This window comes from Akebia trifoliata, chromosome 4 (genome assembly GCF_017979445.1).
Source record: "Akebia trifoliata isolate Shusen 1 chromosome 4, ASM1797944v1, whole genome shotgun sequence".
NCBI lineage: Eukaryota > Viridiplantae > Streptophyta > Magnoliopsida > Ranunculales > Lardizabalaceae > Akebia > Akebia trifoliata.
Window position 1 is genome coordinate 6,202,803 of NC_141378.1, and position 20,696 is coordinate 6,223,498.

The 20,696-nt window shown below is 35.1% G+C and overlaps 2 protein-coding genes across 4 annotated transcripts; one reads left to right on the top strand and one right to left on the bottom strand.

Annotated features, from left to right (window-relative positions):
- The first annotated feature begins 625 nt into the window (after nt 1-625).
- AAS (Pyridoxal phosphate (PLP)-dependent transferases superfamily protein) lies at nt 626-19,140 on the top strand. Of its 3 annotated transcripts, XM_086438863.1 has the most exons (14): nt 756-784; nt 867-987; nt 1,591-1,663; nt 1,865-2,095; nt 3,353-3,516; nt 5,219-5,359; nt 10,561-10,620; nt 11,205-11,369; nt 12,266-12,322; nt 13,280-13,344; nt 14,542-14,665; nt 14,992-15,129; nt 15,808-15,926; nt 19,009-19,140. In XM_086438863.1, coding segments are annotated over exons 1-14 (1,494 nt in total). In that variant the 5' UTR covers nt 756-782; the 3' UTR covers nt 19,043-19,140. The 3 variants fall into 3 exon arrangements, with proteins under 3 accessions (XP_086294987.1, XP_086294989.1, XP_086294988.1); XM_086438861.1 differs by lacking the exon at nt 19,009-19,140 and having other exon boundaries at nt 626-784; nt 15,808-16,077; XM_086438862.1 differs by lacking the exons at nt 756-784; nt 1,591-1,663.
- Nucleotides 19,026-20,298, bottom strand: MYB305 (myb domain protein 305). The gene is made up of 3 exons (XM_086438864.1): nt 19,858-20,298; nt 19,524-19,653; nt 19,026-19,431 (listed from the first exon to the last, which is right to left on the bottom strand). The coding sequence occupies exons 1-3, from the start codon at nt 20,009-20,011 to the stop codon at nt 19,026-19,028; spliced, it is 690 nt and encodes a 229-aa protein (XP_086294990.1). The 5' UTR covers nt 20,012-20,298.
- Nucleotides 20,299-20,696: the final 398 nt, after the last annotated feature.

Below are 20,696 nucleotides of genomic sequence, written 5' to 3' on the forward strand. Positions count from 1 at the left end.
GTTCTGCCCCCCTCCCCCCTACTAATAATATTTAGATGCCATGAAACTCGATGGTACCAATTTATAGAAACAAGGGATGTGTGCAACTAACTACCAAGAAAATTATACTGATGAGTCACACATGAAATTAAGGGAAATAGCAGTGAGAAAATAGTTAATGCAATAAATAACTATAGGCTATGTTCTTAAAAGAATACTGGGACGTTTCGAGAGAAGAATAATTTGTTATCGAATAGTAAAAATATCATACTGTATTTAGTAATAATCTGATGGATACTGATTTTTAGGTGAGACCCATTGAGATTTTGTGCATCCATCAAAGTGTATAATTAAGTAGGAAGATTTGCTAACTAGAAAGTCTTCACTCAGTCAATACTCGGCTGACATGTACTGGACACAGAATCATAAATCTGTTTTCTCGATAAATAACATTCAAATTTGAGATCCCGAGAAAACAAATAAATGATTCCGTGTTCACAACACGTCAGCCGAGTATTAAGCAAGTGAATACTTTATATTTAGAATGTCAGCACTCTACAATTAATCACCACTATGACAGATGGCAACATTCCATTGGTTAACTGTAGATTTGTCCATTTCGTTGGGGGGCAAATAGTAATTGGAGTGAGTCCGTCATTGAGAATCTTATATCCGCACGACCCCACATCGAAATTCTCGGACACAGAGAGAGAGAGAGAGAGAGTGGTGTGTAGTTGTTCCTTTCATACTCTTCTCCCTATTTTCCTCCACAATCCAAAATCCTCACTAACATTTTGTCAAACATGTAAGATCATCCTTTAATCTCTCTCTCTCTCTCTCTCTCTCTCTTTTTTAAGAAAAATTTATTTAATTGTTTGTGTGTTCAGGGAGAATGATTTGAAGCCCATGGATGCTGAACAACTCAGAGAGAGTGCTCACAAGATGGTAGATTTCATAGCCGATTATTACAAAAACATAGAAAACTTTCCAGTTCTCAGTCAAGTCGAGGTACGCCACGTCACGTTCTCTAGTGAAACATTTCTTTTATTTTCCAGATTCAATTACGAACTATGATTGTAACACTTGGTACTAAAGTGATGATCCTTGGACTGATCATTAGGAAAAAAGAAATGTTTGCAATTTAGTTCAATTTTGGCTTTGTTCTGACCAGTTTTCTTGAATCAACAATGCTTGCCACAACCACCATCACTGAAATTGTTGTTGAACCATGAGTGTGCTCTATAGTTATCATGAACACAAGAACCCCATAATCGGTATAGAAGCGTAACGATGCTTTGGGATCTAGCCATCACAACTTGACTCTTCTCAACTTCATTAGAGTTCCTACATGTGTCTTCCATATTGATGAAAAATGGATTGTTAATTGCCATGCCATGCTTATCCATTGATCCTCCATCGTCACCTATAAATTTCATGAGCATATGCAATGATTTGAAATTTAACAACAACAGCAACAAAGTTTTATCCTGAATGGGTTAGATTAGAACTTTTAACTACTCATTTGAAATAGTTCATGACATTAGTTAAGCAATCAGTTCACATGTTTTTTTATTTTTATTTTACTTCTCTTTTTATGGTCCCCTTACACAGCCTGGGTATCTACGCGATCTTTTACCAGATTCTGCACCAAACCATCCTGAATCATTGCAACATGTTCTTGATGGTGAAGTTCCTCAACTAAGTTCTTAGTTGTTTAAAATTAATGATTTGGTAGAAACCCTTTTTCCAATCTTTGTTAATCATTATCATCTCTGTTGGGTTGTTTAGAATAGTTAATTGGCAAGACGTTGGAAGATTCTTACGTTGTCAACTTTCATTGGTCAAAAGTTCGTACTTTGATGGCTAAACTTTTTGGTGACTGCAGATGTTCGGGCAAAGATATTACCCGGGGTAACCCATTGGCAAAGCCCGGATTATTTTGCATATTTTCCTTCTAATTCCAGCACTGCTGCATTCTTAGGAGAAATGCTTAGTGCTGGTCTTAACATCGTGGGTTTCAGTTGGGTGACTTCTCCTGCTGCCACTGAATTGGAAGTGATTGTGTTGGATTGGCTTGCTAAAATGCTGAAGCTACCTAAAGATTTCCTTTCAATGGGTAAGAATGGAAACAATTTATATGAATATATCTCAATGTGGGAAGGTTCAACTATTTTTCCATGTCAGCGATCCTCTGAGAAATAGATGGCAAATCTCCTAATCTCTCTCTGCACAAATTGGGGCTTTACAAGTTACAAAATTGTAAACATCAGATTTCTCTAGCTTATTAAGCATTGAACGTACTTTAGTGTAATTTACCTTAGTGTAGAACAAAAGTGTGATTCTTTGTAGTATGTATGGTTGTAGGCTTGTTTGTATTGATTGAACTAAAAGGAACATTTTACAAGAAAAAAGAACACCACATAATCATATCACATACGGACACTGACACACACACACACACAAATTAAAAACAACTCTCTAAACACTCTTTAAATAATTTGACCAAAGAAACATGGAGGGTTTGATATTTATAAAAAAAATGTATTGGGTCTTTTCCTAGTCCTTCCTTTCCTTGAAATACCGTCTTATTTCATTCCTTCCAAAGGCCCCAACTAACCACAATGGTTATGGTTGTTAATTGGTCTAAACATTATGTTCTAGGTTATTGATGTATTAATCACAGTTTAGAGTAATATATTGATTATTATCTTACATGTCAAAGTGTATTGGTGACTTTTCCAACCTTGTTTTGATAATTGATTTTTCCTACTTATGATTATGTACTAGAATGTATTGTTTTTTCAGTTTATCTATACTCGGAATAATACTGATATTTTAAACCTTGTAAATTATATAGTGATCTAGTTCATTTGAAACTAAAGCTGTTCTTAAGATTTGAGATTGAATGTCACATCAACTTCTTACCCTAATTGAATGGTGATGTCTTGAGAAGCAATGCGATCATTTCTGTTGAAGAGTATGGAAATAGAGGATGGCCAATCTGATGTCTTCCAAAACGAATTGAAGTCACTACATGGAACTTCAAACTCTGATTGGGATGCTTGTCCGTTCCTACCAGGTGTCCTAGAGATAGTAAAAAAAATCTGATAAAATGTTTATTGTGAAAACTATTTCACGATTGCGATTATCTGACTGACTGTAGGATTTCTTATTTATTTAAAGTCAGTGATTTATATGTCCAAAAAAAAAAAAAAAAATCTCTAATCACCCGGAATAGCAACATAAGCAAGGTCATTTTTTTTTTCCAAATTATGTTTCTCATATGTATTTATTTGTACCAGAGGCTTTTGTAATTCTCACTAGCAATGATTAGCTAAGGTTGGTAATTGGACTGTTGAGTCTAATGTTGCAGGGCAGGGTGGTGGGGTGATTCAAGGTACAGCAAGTGAAGCAGTTTTAGTTGTATTATTGGCTGCTCGTGATAAGGTCTTGGGAAAGGTTGGAAAGAATTCCCTTTCAAAACTTGTCGCATATGCATCTAACCAAGCTCACGCTTCTCTGCAAAAGGCCTGCCAGGTATCGCCATACTATATATCAATATGTTTATTCTTCTTTAAAAGATCTTCCAATAATAGATTCTCCCGTTTGATTTATCCACATTAAGGAAACAATCTGCTTATGCTAGTTCTGGGAATTAGTGCAAAAATGCGACCCTGTAAAGTTGTTTTACTAATGCAAGCAGTTCTTGAGTTTAGGGGTTACTGTTTTGAGGATTTCTTGTTTAGATGGGAGCTTGTTAGTAGCGGGTGATTCCGGCTTGGAGTGGGGTGGTGCCTGTTTTTCTCTCTTGTTTGTTTCACATTTTCTTTGTTTTGATCTCCTCTAAGGACTTCTTGTCCTCCTTTAATAAAATTTTGGTTATTAAAAAAAAAAAAAATTCTGGGTGTCTCTCTGTTCAAGATTTGTTCCTTAAATGGGATGTGGCTGTGATCTGGGTTCTTGTTTTTGCTGAGATTTTTGGTACTTGCCTCTTCATCTCCCTTATATCTTTTGTAAATTGGTCATGTTTTTGAATCCCGATCAGATTAAGAAAAGGTGTGGCTCTTGATAGAATTGAATTGAGGAACATGATTCATTCAGCCGACCCCATACAATGCTTTGATGTAGTGGACATTGATCTCATAATTCATACCATTGATCATTCTATTTCAAATTGTATCTCATAGATGGCACCAAAGACGCACTTATGCTCAAGTTAGATGATGAATAATGTATTGTATTCACGTCTATGACAGGAGAATCGAATGGACGATTTGGGTTAGACTTCATTTCTTGTTTTTTAAATTTATTATTTTTGTGTCTATCCCTTTAGTAATTCTTTGGGCATTTTCCCCTTTTCTTTGGATTTCCCATTGATTTGGTTTGATTACAGAGGTTTTTGAGATCATCGGTATCTCCCTTTATCTTTTTCTGTTTTTATGTGTTACTGTTGATTCTATTTTCTTGGAAAAATGCAAGTGGGATTGTGGTGATTATCTCAACCTCTCACTGAAGTTGGGTATCTGGATTTCCAACCTACATGTCAGGAATCTTAGGATGGTCCTTATCTTGGAGCAATATGTGTACGTTGGGGATGAGATCTGTTTTTTTTTGGTCCCCACAACTGTCAATCTCTTTTACTTGCTGCCTAACCCCCTCACATTCCAGGGAAGAATCTTTAACTCATGTCTACTCCTTATCTTCAAAGTTGATATGTAGGTGAGATTTTGCAGTTCCCTGGCTCCTCTAGATTTAATTTTCTGCAAAGATACCTGCTTTGCTGAAGTTAAAACTGGTTCCTATGAAATCATTCTACTGTTTAGTTGGGCCTTAATGGAAGATATGACCTCAGTAGAATTAAATGAAGGAAAAAATTCTTGTTATGACTCCAAATATTAGGGATAAGGAAAATGATGGTGATGATGATCATTTGCAAGTTCGGTCATTCGGCCCTAGCTTAAGTGCCCAGGCTTTGCTCAGCACCAAGGGCGTCTATCACTTGGGGTGGCATTTTTTTTTTTTTTTTTTTGAAATCTTGATTTGATCGTGTGTGAATTATTTTTCATTTTGGGATTTGAACCAATTTTGCATGATTACACGAGTGTGTCGTGTTGGAATTCATTTCAGGCTTGGATATGTCAGAGACATCATTGAGAGTTTAAATCTTAATGGCTGATATTCTTTCTTAAATACAGAAGCTGAATTATATTCTCAATCAATGTTTCTTGTATGATGGCAGATTGGAGGTATTCATCCAGAGAATTGTAGGATGCTGAAAACAGACTCTTCCACTAACTATGCACTTTCGCCTGATGTGCTTCGTGAAGCCATCTCCAAAGACATTGCAGCTGGTTTAATACCATTTTTCCTATCTGCTACTGTAAGAAACAAATAATATTGACATCTTGACATAAATTTTGTTCCATTGTATTAATTTAGTAATATTTTCAAATTTCTTTCACCAATTGTAAAAATTCCAAATGGCCCTTATGTTTCTTGGCAGTGTTCATTATCTTCATTTTCTTGTTTGAGTTAATCACTAGGACTATGCGACCAAGAGGGGGGTCTGCTAAGTTGTATCCTAGTCACAGAGGTTTAGAGAAGATGAGACAAGAAAATATACAAAATAATAGGGGTAATTAGGGTACACATCACGTTTAATGGCTCCCCTTTCTCTTACCGCTTTTGTAGGTCTTCTCAGCTCTAAGGATCTGTGTGGCGCCCCGCCGAACGCTAACACAAATCCCCATGTCAGATCTCGAGGTACTAGGTGGCACCTCAAAATTTCGGCATGGTCTCCTCTGTTTATGTTAGCAATCCAAGGCGTTTAATCAGCACCTGATAAACGGCATACAATCCTGCATACAGATATAAAATATAATACTAGCGGAAGCCTATATAAGTCTAATAACGTACGAAAGATCAGAGTGCGCAAGAATAACCAGGATACAAGATTATACAAAATTTCTCACTCTAACAGAAATCCTAACACTCAGAACAACATGTATAATACTCTCGGATAAATCGACACCACTAGGGGTAATAACCCCAATACTCACCAAGTGATGAACTCTGACTGTCTATCTGACCCACCAGATGATTCTCACTCGTGCTCTATATCTGCCTCGCCAAACTTCGGATCTGAAACTAAAAAATGGAGAAAGAAAGGGTGAGTAACAATGGTTACCCAGTAGGGAAACAAACAATTTCTGCCAATAACCCCTCCTAACATGAACGAATAAGCATACTGAATCATTTTAAAATAGTCAAAGTTTTACAGAAGAAATTACGATTAACTGGTACATATAGCCAGGGATGAACAACTAAACATTTTAAAACTCACATTACATCGATCAGCAGTACTCACTATAACATTATCTTTTTATACAAATCTAATTGATCAAAGGGAAATAATAAACATGGATTTCATTTTATATATCAAAATAAACAACAGATACATAATACACAATGGTGGAGTATTGGAATTAGAGAGTTGGGATTCACGACTGGATCGCTCCCAGTCGGGACATAATGTTACAATTCTTCTCTGGTTTTTAGTTCCTGATTTTGTGGCCGGTCGCTGCACTTACCACACTTGGTTGACCATTTATCCGGCTCAGGCTGGCCGTTTGACGTGACCGTAAGCAATGGGTCTATTTTCGATGTGTCAGAACGTTCGACTACTATAGATTGTTAGTGATCACTGACCAATCATCTTCGTCTATGCCTATCAGGCGTACATGTGATTCCCAAATATGCAAACCATTCGTATACGACCACCTTTACATTACAAGTTCACTGGTAAAGATAGAGAGGAATAAACCCGGATTCCAGTTGTGACTCCACTCTCATACGCGTCCCATACCACGTATGAGTTTGGTGGTCCCTACCGTACATCCCAGGATAGTACACCACTCCGGATGATATGACGCACTATCCCTTCAGGCATTCACAAACTCTTTAACAGTTCACAAAATAGTTACATATATATATTATTTTTTTTTGAAAACAAAAGAGAAATTAACAATACAAGGTTGATAATAGATATCCAGTTTCCTACCATGCAAGTGTGGCCACCCGGCCTAAAATAAATAACATAACGGAGCGCCTCGCGCTAACAGAAATTTAAATAAACATGCAACCAACAATATTATCCCTGGATATCTGTTCACCAACCTGCACACAACACAACAACGTAAAATGCAGACATCACCCCTCGGGTGTGACTCTGACATTTTACCATTTCATGCCCTTTTTCCCTCTTTCCGATTTTTACAATTTGCAATTTCTTCAATAAAACATCCATTTTCTGATATTCATCAACTCAATATGAGTTCATTGAATATTAAATCACATTTTCCAACTAAAGAATTTATTTTTATCAATAATATTGAAAAAGAAAACAAATTTTTTATCAAAACGGGGTCCGAACAGTGCACAAGACCCAATTTATGGAAATAACCCGTTATAATACTCTACCCACGTATAATTTGTTAAAGATACAATTAAACATATCAAACATGCAATTTCTGGCGTAAATTTTGAAATAAACAAAGAATTCTATATTTCAGAAATACATCCAAATTTTTTCAATAAAATCCTAAATGCAATTTTCACAATCTATGATTACTAATAGAAATTGAGAGTTCCTTACAATCTCTAGGCGAGATGATTGAAGCGTGTGTGCAAAATCGAGACGATTGGCGCGGAAATCGAGACGGACCGAATTTCGAAGCGGCTAATTTTCGAAACTGGCCTGGTGATTTCGAAGATCTCGATGTGCTCGTCTCTTCTCCCTTCTACGGCGAAAGACAGTTTGACCCCGAAATCGATGAAAACCGAGGTCAAAGTTACGAAATCTCCGTATAAAAATACGGCTGATTTTTGACTATATGGGGTGAAAAAGACGAGAAAACGAAAGGAATTTGGGTGGGTTATGTAGAGAATGAGGCTGCAGACGTTTCTCCCTTCTGCGACGGAAGACGGTTTGACCCGGAAACGGACGAAATCCGAGGTCAAAGTTTCGAAATTTCCGTATCCAAATACGACTGATTTTTAACGATATCGGGTAAAATAGAAAGTGAAACAAAGAAAGGTTGGGTGGGTTTTGTAGAGAACGTAGCTGCGGACATTTCTCCCTTCTGCGTCGATCGTCGACGGTGAGCCGTTTGTGAGAGATCTGAGATGGAAGATCGAAGAGAAAAAAAAATTTTGTTTTTTATATGTCTCGGCCGTATGGACGCGTTGGGGAAGATGACATATTAAAAAAAATTAAAAATATTATTTAAATAAAATGTGGGACGAATTCGGTATTTTATCAATTGTTTCGATCGATGATAACTTGATCATCCGGACTCCAAAACTGACAAATGAATACTCTATTTCACCTAATTTTTCGTTCCGGATCTAATGGTATAGTCAATTTCTACAAATTATGTCTCCAAAAAAAATTTACATTTTTGGCCTGATGTGACCCCTAAACTTGATGTCGTTTTCGTTTTTGGCGATAATTCGACTTCCTGATTTCCAAAAATGACAAATAAATAGTCTATGTTGAATAATTTTTCGTTATGAACCCAATGGTATGATCGAATTTTAAAAATTATTTCTCTAACAAAAAGTCACTGTTTTAGCCTGGTCTGATCCTGTAATCGAGGATTTTGAAACTTTTATATTCGGACTCGCATTTGAGCGTGCTTACAGGCTAAACTATGTTTTTCGATCATTTTGAATATAATGGTGAGGTCAGATTCTATTAAAAATGATCAAAACAAGGTCCTACAGTTTTACCCTAAGTCCCACTTTTCAGGATTTTCTTAAATTATACTATTTATTTTTTCTCGAGATACGAATTGAAAATTCGGGGTTTTACAATCTGGGTCTCTTGTACCCTCTTTTGACTTTTCCTTTAATAGATTTTCCGTACTTATCCATGTTGGTGAAAAAAGAGTAAGTGATATGATGGACAAAGGTGTGTAGTCCACTTCAATGATTGAATCCCACCATGATAACTTACTTCTCACCAGCCACTCCCCCAAAAGTTAATTGATATTTTATATTTAGGGGTACAGTCCAAAAATATTAGGTTCTATATATTTAAGATAAAGTTGGCTCCTATAGTTTAAGAAGCAAAGTTAATTTCTTGTTTGGCTTTGTTTAATGTGTGTGCTCTATCCCTTCTCTTACCTTTGGGCACTAGTAGACAGTTGAGGGTTATGTGGGACGAGGATGCTAGATTATCTTGTCTAAATCAGAGCCAAATAAGTCTGCATCGATTTGTTTCGCATATTTTTATCCTGATACATTCTTAGGATGCTTAAGTGTTCCGAGTAAAAATTCAGCCTTAACAAGATCTTTCTTCTGGGCAGAATTCATATAGACAATTAAAAATAGGATCACACTGTTTACCTTAGGTATTAAGAATGCAATGTCCATTTAGAAAGCATCATTGGGAGAGACAAGAGGGAGATTTATAGAATCTTGTTCCCATCAAACTTCATTTAATTAATCTTGTTGGGGGAGGGGGGTGGATATTTTTATTTATTTATTTTGCATCATAAAATGTGTACATATTAATTAAAGCTTGAAGTGTACAATAGTTACAAAAGAGGGTTATGAAAGATGTCTTTCTGAAGAAGAAGAAACAATTGAGAGATTACAAAGGTTCTCACAATCAACATACTATTTTCTTTTATCTAAATTAAATTCCTTGCACTGGTCGCCTTTAATCTTTGAAATAATAGAAAACCCAAAAAGCATAGAGGCCCTCTTCTTCATGATTAAAGAGTTGTTATGGATTCTTTGTTCTTAAAAATGTGATTGTTCCCTTCCTCCTAGCTGATCCAGCGAACAACTGAAGGAAGGCTTTTTCATAATATTCTTCCTTGATGGAGAACACATCACTACCGACCATCAAACATCTTGAAATATGATTTTGGAATAGTCAATGAATGCCAAATAACTCGAAAAAGATTACAATTATAGAAACTAGATAATTTCAATAGTCAGTTTTCAATCTATTCTTCACAGGCTTTGCACATGAATATCATGTTAGGCATATAAAAAAAATTCATTAATCAAATACTCTGCCACGGTAATCTTGTTGAGCATCAGTGTTCAAATGAAGAAGTCCACCTTTGAATGAATATCACATGGAAGATATATCCAACTGAGAATACCTCATTAGAGTTCCTTACCGAAATTTTCTTATCTGCTTCCGAAATCAATTTCCCCCAAAAGATTGCCAAAACTACTGAGCTCCCAACTCCCAACTCCCAACCCCCAACCCCCAATTTTCAAATTTCTGTTCAACCCAAATTCCATGCTCCATCGTCATTGTCTGGAGCAATGCAATCTTTAACAAGGGTGCCTTTGGTATAGGATATGGCATAAGTAGAGGGAAAAGTATCATGCAGAGGACACTCACCTTGCCATAAATCATTCCAAAAATACATCAAATTGAAGTATCCCTATTGTGTATGCGTACGTGTGTATGCGTATTTGTGTGCATGCGTGCTTGTGTGTGTGTGTGATATGTAAATAATTTGGCTGATGGGAGAAATCTGGCATGGTTATTTTCAGGTTGGTACCACTTCTTCAACAGCCATAGATCCTTTATTTGCATTGGGAAAGATAGCAAAGGTAACACGTATAAAAGTTACAATTTTGAAAAACTAATAACGAAAATCTTTTCAAGATAAATAGATACAATATTCCTGTATCAGTACATTGTACTTACTTACTTCTGCTGATTCAGTGTCCCTTAATAGTTGCACTTTATGGGCCTTACTTCTTGCACGAGGGAAATATTGTTACTTCTAGATGAATTTCCAACTTTTTCTATCGGTTTATATTAAAGAAGGAAACGTCATATTGTAATTTATTTTTGGATTATTTTTATGATTTTGGGTTATGGAAGGATGCTGTGATGGGAGTGGGTTCATAAAATTAAGGCTTGTTTAAGTAGTAACTAGATTCTCGATAGCTCTGTTTTCCTTCCAAGAAAATTATTTTGTTTTATTTTATTTTACGGGAGGACTAGCTGATTGGTTTGAACAAAATTTGAAACCCAATGATACGTCCTTTCCTTTGTGCAAAAGAAAATGCATCTTCGAAAACCTATTCCCTGTTAACTTTGTCTTTATTCAACTTTCTGTTGTGTACTCTAGCAGTTTTGAAGATTTAGCAAATATAACAGCACTTACCATGTCATCTATTCTTAATAGGATGATGAGATTTGGTTCCACATTGATGCTGCATATGCTGGAAGTGCTTGTATATGTCCAGAATATCACCACTATATTGATGGTGTCGAAGAAGCAGATTCATTTAATATGAATGCACATAAATGGTTTCTCACAAATTTTGATTGCTCGGTTCTCTGGGTTAAGGTATGCCATTTTATATATTTGATATATTCTGAACATGTTTTTGACGCTGCCACCCTGGTGAGGTGCAATAGTCTGTGAGTGCTAATATCACGACCGAGTATCAAAACAATGCCTTCACCTACTTACTTATCAAAAAAGGAAAAAAATAAAATATATGTTGAACTTGTTCTTTCTTTTTTATAAATATGTTGAAATTATTTGTCTTAAACTGTGGAATAAAATACTAGTTTCCAAAGCTTCATTTGAATTGTATTTCATGAAAACCTCAATATGCATGACTGTATTTTATCTTTGTGCAAAAATCCTCTTTTTTTTAATAAGTAAAATATGTAAAAAACAAAACATGGCTTTAGATAGAAATGAATGTACGAAATATGGAATATGGCTTTGATTATGGAGCTTCATTTTATAGTGTTGTGCAATAAAGGTGCTTCCCTTTATATGATAACTAAATCAGGTTAGTAATAAATTAATGTGATAACCATCTCATATATATATACTAGAGTTCACCAGTGCCTACGGCAAGGGAATCGTCTTTGGGGTTAGGACGGTAAAAGAGGAAAAGTAAATTTGTAGGGGTATCATTAAAAATCTTCGGGGTTAATCCTATTTGGGGTTAAAGGGGTAAACGAGGAAGACAGTAAAATTGGAGGGACATTATTGAAAAGGAGGGAGGGGAGGAGAGAAAAGAGAATAAAGTTGAAGGGGGTGAAGAGGAAAAGAAATAAAATGTGGGGTGGTGTGGACCCCAATCACTCCATTGTAGTTGGAAGGGACATTTATCCCCTACAAACTGTAGCAAAGGTGGGTCCACAGTTGTATTTTATTATATATATCATTATTTGTTTTTCAAATATGAAATTAGATAGCATCTTATGCAATTTTCTTTTCTACAGGACCGAAGAGCTTTGATTCAAGCCCTTTCTACAAATCCAGAATATTTGAAAAATAAGGTAAGCTTCTTCCCATCTTCTGTATGCCTGATCTATTGTGGAGCTGGTTGCCAGATGGTTTGTGAAGATTCTGAATCCATGAAGTTGTATGGTGTACTTTATTACCAATTTCAATGGCATGATCAGATATTGCTAGGACTTATTGAGACATTGATAACATGACTGACTGGCATGTATTTGAGCATAGTTATTTGTTGAGAATATATTGGTACATATTGAGTTAAATAGCTCTTCTAGGCAAATTAGGCATAGTGTACGCATGTTGTTTAGGGGTACCCTAAACCTTAGTGGGTAAAGTTGGTTAATCAAACAAGTGTATTTTGTGTGGAACACATTTATTTTCAAGTATATTTTGGTGGCTTGAGGAAGGCTTGTGATAGAGTTCTAGAGAGAGAATTTGGTGGGTTTTAGGGAACAAAGGAATTCCGTGGATGGGTATATTACATGATGAGGGGGGAAGGAATGAGGGATCGAGAACTAGTGGAGAGTCAAATGAGTTCCAATTGCAGGCTGGATCCGAATCCAAGAATCTGAATCACTTTTATATGCTTTACTGGGACATAACAATACCTAAAGAAAATAGACTGTAACAACCAAAAAAATTGTAGGAGTTTTCTTTTCTCTTGATGTTCTGTGTTAATCACAACATAATAATTATTATTATCTTTTGTATAAATCCTTTTCATAACATGTACAAATAAGAAAACATAGTAATAGAGAGGATTTTTATAGGTGCAGGTGCATGTTAGAAATACAAAATTCAAAATTTAGAGACTCTTTGCATTCTTTAACAAAGAAAAAATATACCCATACTCTTTGCATTCTTTGATATTCTGTAATTTGCCAAATGTTTAGTTCATACTTTGTGCTGTTTTTTTTAATTTTGATTCAAGTTACTAGAATCGAGCAATGAATGATTTATATTTGTCTATTTGTTTGATGTTACTGATTTTCCAGGCTTCACAAGGGAGCATGGTAGTGGATTTCAAAGATTGGCAAATTCCTCTTGGACGACGGTTCAGGTGCAAACATTTCCGTGTACTATTGAAATCTTTATGATTTACTTAAGAAGCTGTTTGGATTGTATTTCTGTAAAAAGTTACTCTGTGTGGAATTTAATCGATATTGATGTTATAGAAACTTAGTGTCAGAAGGAGCTTCCACCTGGGGGTGTTTGGTTATGACTTTCATGTTGTGCCTCAAGAGACCATCCACTTATTAATGATGCAAGTTTTTAAAATCAAATTCTCTTTCAATTTAAATCATACTGAATTTCAGTCTATGAGTTGTGTTTGGGTTCTGCTTAACCTTTGATGAATTCAAAGGTATATTTTTTGAGGATTTTGTTTTAAATGGGATCTGATGTGTTCAAGGTCCTGTTAATCTTTGTTACTTTCTAATGTATTTATATTTATCAAAAATAAAAATATCATCCTATGATGCCCTTAGCATGCCTCCGATTTTAACACATAATGACATATTATCCATATTCTATAAAATTAGGCAGGTACCAAATACCCCTAAAATTCATCTCCTCTTTAAATCGGCACCTCAAGACTTGAAACTCAACCAAATACCCCCCTTAGGATTTCACTATGTAACGAACCATATAAGAGCATGGATCTAAGGATTTTTATTATTTTTTTAATTTTGTTAATGTTGTTTTTTTTTTTTTTTTAAATGAAAATTTTGAAATGGATGAAATATGTTGTTTTGTGATAGATATCTTTAGGTAGCCACTTTGATCCAATAATTTCCCAAGTTGAACCAACTAATTTTGTTTTTTTAGTGTGTTTGTTAAAATGGTAGAGAAGAAGAGAAGAGAAAAGAAAAGAAAAGAAAATATTTAAATGAATTCAATATGATCATATCCAAGTTACAACACAATCTGTAAGGGTGGGGAGTGGTCATTTGTATGCTATTATATACGCCTTTGGCTGCTATCGATTTTTAGATTAGTTAGTAATGGAATCCAGGTTATGATGTAATGAAGAAACAAACCTCTAGTGGCAAATAATTCCTATTAGAGTCTTAGTCTATTTTGTTATCAGTTAATGGCACCATGACATTTTCAAATGCATATTTATATCACAAATAGTTCTTATCACATTATGTTGCCCATGTTTTCTTTTGCAATTGTTCTCAAAAGATTAATCCATTGCAAGGTTCGGATCCAGAGAAGCATATATAACTGTCTAACCAGGAGTATTGTATTGCAGATCGTTAAAGCTGTGGATGGTCTTGCGATTATATGGTTTGGAAAACCTACAAAGTTACATAAGAAATCATATTAAATTGGCGAAACATTTTGAAGAATATGTTGCTGCTGACCCAAGATTTGAGGTAACCATGTTAGAAGCAATATGGACTTTATGATGCTATTGAAATTCCTCATTAAGTTTACAACACAATTATTTTATTGAAATCTTGAGACTAGCTTAAGTAATAATTTTCATTTATACTAAGTAACAAATTTTAATTTATATCTCGACTATATAAATTAAAAATCACTGTAGCATATAGATCCTTATATTTTTTTTAAATTTCTTGTTGGGGCAAGTGGCCCCGCTGTAAATCCCCCTGCTACCTTTTAAGATATTTGGAGATTTATTTTATGCGATTTTCTGCAAGTATTTTCAGCCCTCTCAATTATTCTTCCATCTGTGCAGATTGTTGTACCTCGGACATTTTCACTTGTTTGTTTTCGTCTTCTGCCTCCAAATGATGATGAAGATTGTGGAAATAAACTCAACCGCGACTTACTGGATGCTGTAAATTCAACGGGAAAAATATTTATATCACATACAGTAAGCTCATATTTTAACCTTGTCTTTTTCTTCCATTCTATTGGGTACAAAGTTTGAAACCTTTGGGTAGACTTCTTCCATAGCTAACCTGACTTCTTTTTTTTTTTGCATATTATTTTGAGCACACAGTTTAAAATCCTGTTCAAGTCTGTTGTTTGGGTTTTCCAAAAAACCGAATTGGAACCAAAACATTCAGAATGGATTGAAATTCGAAACATTCCCTTTGAAAATTCTTTTCTATTAGATTAAATAAATCATAGAAGTAACAAAATTTAATGCTTAGTTTAGCCTTGAAACATTTCATTTCCCAATGTAGCGAAACATTCGTTTCATTCTCTTCCTTTGGAAAAATCTTTTTTTATTTGATTAAATAAATCTTAAAAGTTACAGTCTTTTAATGCTTAATTTAGTAGCAAAAAATTGTATTTACCATGTTTCGGTACGTTTCACGAAACATTTCAAAAAATCTGAGTTTCAGTCAGTTTTTTTCTGTGCACATCGATACGTTTCATGAAACATTCACATAACATATCGATATATTCGAAATCTTAAAATATATAGCAACGTTTCATTCTGATACATAAAAAAAACCCATACCTTTTCGGTTGAAACATTCCTGAACAGAATGAAACTTTGTACTCCATGATTGGGTATCTTTGTTATGGCCTTTTTGAGCAGGTTCTCTCTGGGAAGTACATTCTACGTTTTGTAGTGGGAGCTCCACTGACGGAAGAAAGGCATGTAAATGCTGCATGGAAGGTGTTGCAAGATGAGGCCACCACCTTGTTAGGATGCCTGTAAGATTAAATTATAGTTTTGGTGTCTTCCCTTATTTTTTCTGCTTAATCATATCTGTTATTCGAAGTTGTTAAATGTCAATTTAAGCTACTTAAGCAGATTATTCATTTGTTTCATTAATTGAAATGAAACTTTCTCTGCTACGTGAAATCTGAAAAATCAGCATTTTATTTTATAAACTGTAGATATTAGTTGCATTCTATATTTAACCTTGAAATCTCTGATATGCTATGAATAATGAAATGTCTGATTGAGATAAATCACTTCTAGCTGAACCTAGGAAGGCTAAAAATGTGAGTAGACTGTTAGTTAGTGGAACTGACACACACTAGAACAAGTGTCAGGGGACTGATTAACAACGAATACAGTCAGCCATTGCTTTGCCTTATCTGTAAATGTGTAGCTTCAAGTGCTTTGTAACAATTCTTTCATCTAAATATACATCCAACATTTGGGATTTATCATAGGGACATGTGATGTATCCTTGGGATATGTATTTTATCCTGACTTTTGAATTTTGTGTTGCAACGGTCGGGAATTTGTGTTTTTTATGAGAACATCTTCTTCCACGACCCCCCCTGCTCCCAATCAATCAATAACGACTGAGAAAACACGAGACTAGGAAAGATGAAATTATTAATGAAAATGTAGGGAGTCGCATAAATGGATGATAAACTAAGAGACATTTGATTGACTGAGCAAACACGAGACTAGGAAAGATGAGATTGTAGGAGTCGCATCAGTAGATGATAAACTAAGAGACATTTGACTGAGATATTAACTCATGTGCAAAGAAACATGAAAGTTGAAGGTTCTGACAGAGTGAGAAGATAGTAAATGGAAAATACTCGATTAAAATGGCTATAAATCATGGTGAATGAGGCTGATTTTTTTTGGCATAGATCTACCTTGAGATGGGTCAAACATTCATGGATTATGGGCTCAAAGAGTGAGCCATGTGGTGCGAGGTGCAACAAATTATGGGGATGTAGAAAAATTTTGAATCAGTCTTTCGGCACATCGGAGTCAATAAACACACACACACACACAAATCAATCAATAACGACTCAATAAACACAAACCGGTATGTACTTGATTGAGCTGAGCCAATTAGTTATCCAATGACCCAAACTATCAATGAAAATACTCGAATCAAAACAACTAGATGTCGTTGATGTTGATTTTGTAGGGCTGTCAATGGGTTGGGTTTGGATTTGGATCGGTAAAGATTAGAAGAAAAAATAAATGTTGGATCAGATCCAGACCTGATCCAATACTTATCGAATCAGGTCAAATATCGACATGATGTACATATCTAGTTGAATTAGAGATGCAGTTGGGTTCAAGTTTTTGTACGAACTTGTCCTGACCCAGACCCATATCATACAGATCGTCAAACAATGTGTGAGGTTTTCCATCAAATGAACAGCTGACATGGGATGAATTTTCTTGGAGATTCCAATTGAAATGGATCCTTTAGGAACCATGTACTGATCCCTAGAAAATTTGTGTTCTACTACCTGCATTTGTGTTCCTGTATTTGATGTTAGAGCAGTTTTAAGAACAGATCTTTGAGATTTGGATCGTTCCCCCCTGGTCAGGGTTGACTAGACTTATCCAACTTGGGTCAAACCCTTGTGTATAAATTTTAAAAATAAATTTTTCAATGTTATAATCTGTATTAAAAGACGCTAAAATCACAATATTTTAATTTATATTAATCCAAATTATTTAAAATCTTAAAAAACATCTAGATATTCACAACAGAAAAAACAAAACAAATTCAAAATGGTTAACTGAGTTTTGAAAAAAAAATACCTAATCGACTAATTCACCGTGAAAACCTGAGCTACAGTGTGTAGACCCCATCCTATAGAAGCTAATTAATTTTCCATGGAATGTTTTTTCTGAAAATATATTTTTCTAGGATCTTTATTTGGTTGGACACTTGGAAACATTTTCCTTTAAAAAAACCTTTTTTGGATCCACCTACTTAAAAATTTAAAATTTCTTGTAAAAAAAGGGTGATTTAAACATGCCCCCCTACGTTTCTGAAGACTGAGGTCAAGGGATGCATGTCATCAGTTTCAAAACATAGGGGGTATCTCTAATATTCAGCAAAACATGGGGGCATGTCTAAATCACCCAAAAAAATTCTTGTTTGCAGGTATTTTTTAACTTCCAAATAGGCCCTCAGAAGAAAATTTTACCACTCTGAAAAAGCAAAAACACAAGAAATTTCTGTTCAGTTAAAATTTTCCTAAGGATTAAGTTTTGGGCTATGATGTATTGATATTATCACTCCGGTGTATTATAACTGTAGATCACCCTAAATAAACTTAAAAAAAAGAAGATTTTTAGGGAGGGATCGGATTGAATCCTTAGTAGATGCCCATATTTAGATCCAATTCTGATCCGATGACAGTTGAATCAGGTCTAAATCAGATCCCATCAATTTGATAAAAGTATAACTATACATATTATTTGATCAAGTCCCTATTAGATTGGGACATGGTTGATGCAGAACTGATCCGATAGGTAATGAGATCGGGTCTATCAAAACTCAAATCTTTGATCTAGACCCTAAGTTATCGGATCAAAATGGATTGGATTTGAGATCTGATCCAATTGATTGACAATCTTAGGCAAGAATCTCTATAACCTTTTGCTCCAAATTTGAGGAAATGATTTTAACTCTTTTGTTTTCACAATCCCATGTCCTTGGCAAAAATACTTCAAAGGAAGACTGATTATAGTAGAAATATTTTTTTCTAGGACTTTTCTAGCTTCAAACCACATTAGGACAGAGAGAGTATGTGATGATATCTAAACATGAAAGACAGAAAGTAAATTTCCAACATTAACCTTTTGAAGTAGGAAAGTTTAGAAATAGTTACAACTCTCGACTTTTCGAGCAACAATATAATTTGCACAATTATTCATTAAAACTAGAAAGTTCAAAATCTTATACTACTCTTAACTAATCTCACTTTCGAGATGCTTTGATGATGAAATAGTAGACACGAGAGACTCAAAATTTCATACTAAAGAGAGTAAAGCTTTGAGTCGTCTTTTTGGCAGAGTAACTTGGAATGTGATCAACGAAATGGAGTGACTTGATTGTCATTCAAGTCCCACAAGCCACCCCATAGAATATCCTCACTAGATGAAGCTTCTGTTGAGTAGGCGTCACCGCTGAACATGAAAGATAGTATGCATTGATCATCAGGCGACGAGTCGGGATACATAGAGACCATATCTTGCCTACCTTGATCATCATTCTCATCTAGTAGAGAAATGTTCTTTTTCATATCAGCTTGGCTTTGTTCTTGTTGTTGTCGTTGTTTTTGTTGCTGTTGAAACTGCTGTCGTCTTAGAAGTCGGGTTTTTGACTTCTCAGAGTGATCTGATGAACTCTTCTCCTTTTTCTTGAAATGGGTCCTCCAATAATTCTTGATCTCGTTATCGGTTCTTCCAGGTAAGCTCCGCGCAATTGTCGACCACCTATTATCATAATTTTCTTAATCAATCATGATTTTCTTGTTCTCATATTCATATAAAACTAAACAAACTTATAAGAAACACTATTGTCTCACCTGTTTCCCCACTTTGCATGTAGCTCTAAAATGAGATTCTCTTCTTGTGTGGTTATTCTCCCTCTCTTGAGGTCTGGCCTCAAATAATTCACCCATCTCAACCTACAACTCTTCCCATTTCTTTTCAAACCTAAACAACCAAAGAGAGAGAGAAAAAAATGGTAAACTAAATTAGTCTTCAAGACTTATAATAAAAGAAAGATTTTTTTTATTTTTTATTTTTGCTAAAATATTTGGTATTAAACCTTAAATTCAGTGACCCAACTTAGTTTCTTGGGTCTATACTGAGTCACAAACTGAGTTGGGAAAACTATGAAATTAAAGGAGTTCTTACCAGCAAACCTTGCAACAGAATTCCATCTTCCTTCCCCATGCAAGCTAACATACTCAACGAGCAATTTATCCTCTTCAGAAGTCCAAGGTCCCTTCCTCCACCCTTCTTCAAGAATTCCCCAACCCAAGGGCCCATCCATCACTCCCCCAAACATTTAAACAAGCTTTTCTTTGATTATTGGTGAAGCTTGTCTTCCTAATTCTGTGTCATTAGTACATATTTATATCTATATAACTCTACCCCACTTAATTAAGTGATGAGATACTATACACCAGGTGTTGGGTAGTTACTCAACACCTGGTCTCCTGATTCCTCCATAATTAACTCCAAAAATAATTTAAAAAAGGTTTTTTTTTAAGGTTTAATGTTTTTGGAGGCTTGTAGGATTACTTGGGGAATTAGTTTGCCTTTAAAGCAAAAGAAAAAAAAAATGAGAGTCAATCCATTGCTTAAGTAACTTGTATTTCTCTTCTCATGTGTCACTGTCTCATTGGTTTGTGTCCCATGCGATTTGACACATTTTTTAAATCGACCATGGTAGTATAGGTGGCAAAGTAGGAGACTCGATGTAGGGTGACTTAAGCAGCACCCGTGGCCAACAAAATCTCAATTATTCAATCAATCAATTTATTTGATGCCCCTATCAAATAATCTCTATCCATCTCTTTAACTTAGAGGTGATCCCTAGAATACCACCATCACTTGACATGTTTTGCAAAATACACTTCCACTCTTTTTTGTGTTTGTTCGAACCTTAGATATTGAAACTGCCAAGAGGATTCTATGTTGAAAGTGGGAGCATCATAAAAAATTAGAAATCGAACTATTCTATGATAAAA

Bases quoted from the DNA above. Each gene is read 5' to 3' on its own strand.
- AAS (XM_086438863.1), top strand. The intron at 3,517-5,218 runs GTATCGCCATAC...GTATGATGGCAG, and splicing joins CTCTGCAAAAGGCCTGCCAG to ATTGGAGGTATTCATCCAGA. The intron at 15,130-15,807 runs GTAAGCTCATAT...CTTTTTGAGCAG, and splicing joins AAATATTTATATCACATACA to GTTCTCTCTGGGAAGTACAT.
- MYB305 (XM_086438864.1), bottom strand. From the start codon at position 20,011: ATGTTTGGGGGAGTGATGGATGGGCCCTTGGGTTGGGGAATTCTTGAA. The intron at 19,654-19,857 runs GTAAGAACTCCT...TTGGTTGTTTAG, and splicing joins TTCTGTTGCAAGGTTTGCTG to GTTTGAAAAGAAATGGGAAG. The intron at 19,432-19,523 runs GTGAGACAATAG...TTATGATAATAG, and splicing joins CATGCAAAGTGGGGAAACAG to GTGGTCGACAATTGCGCGGA.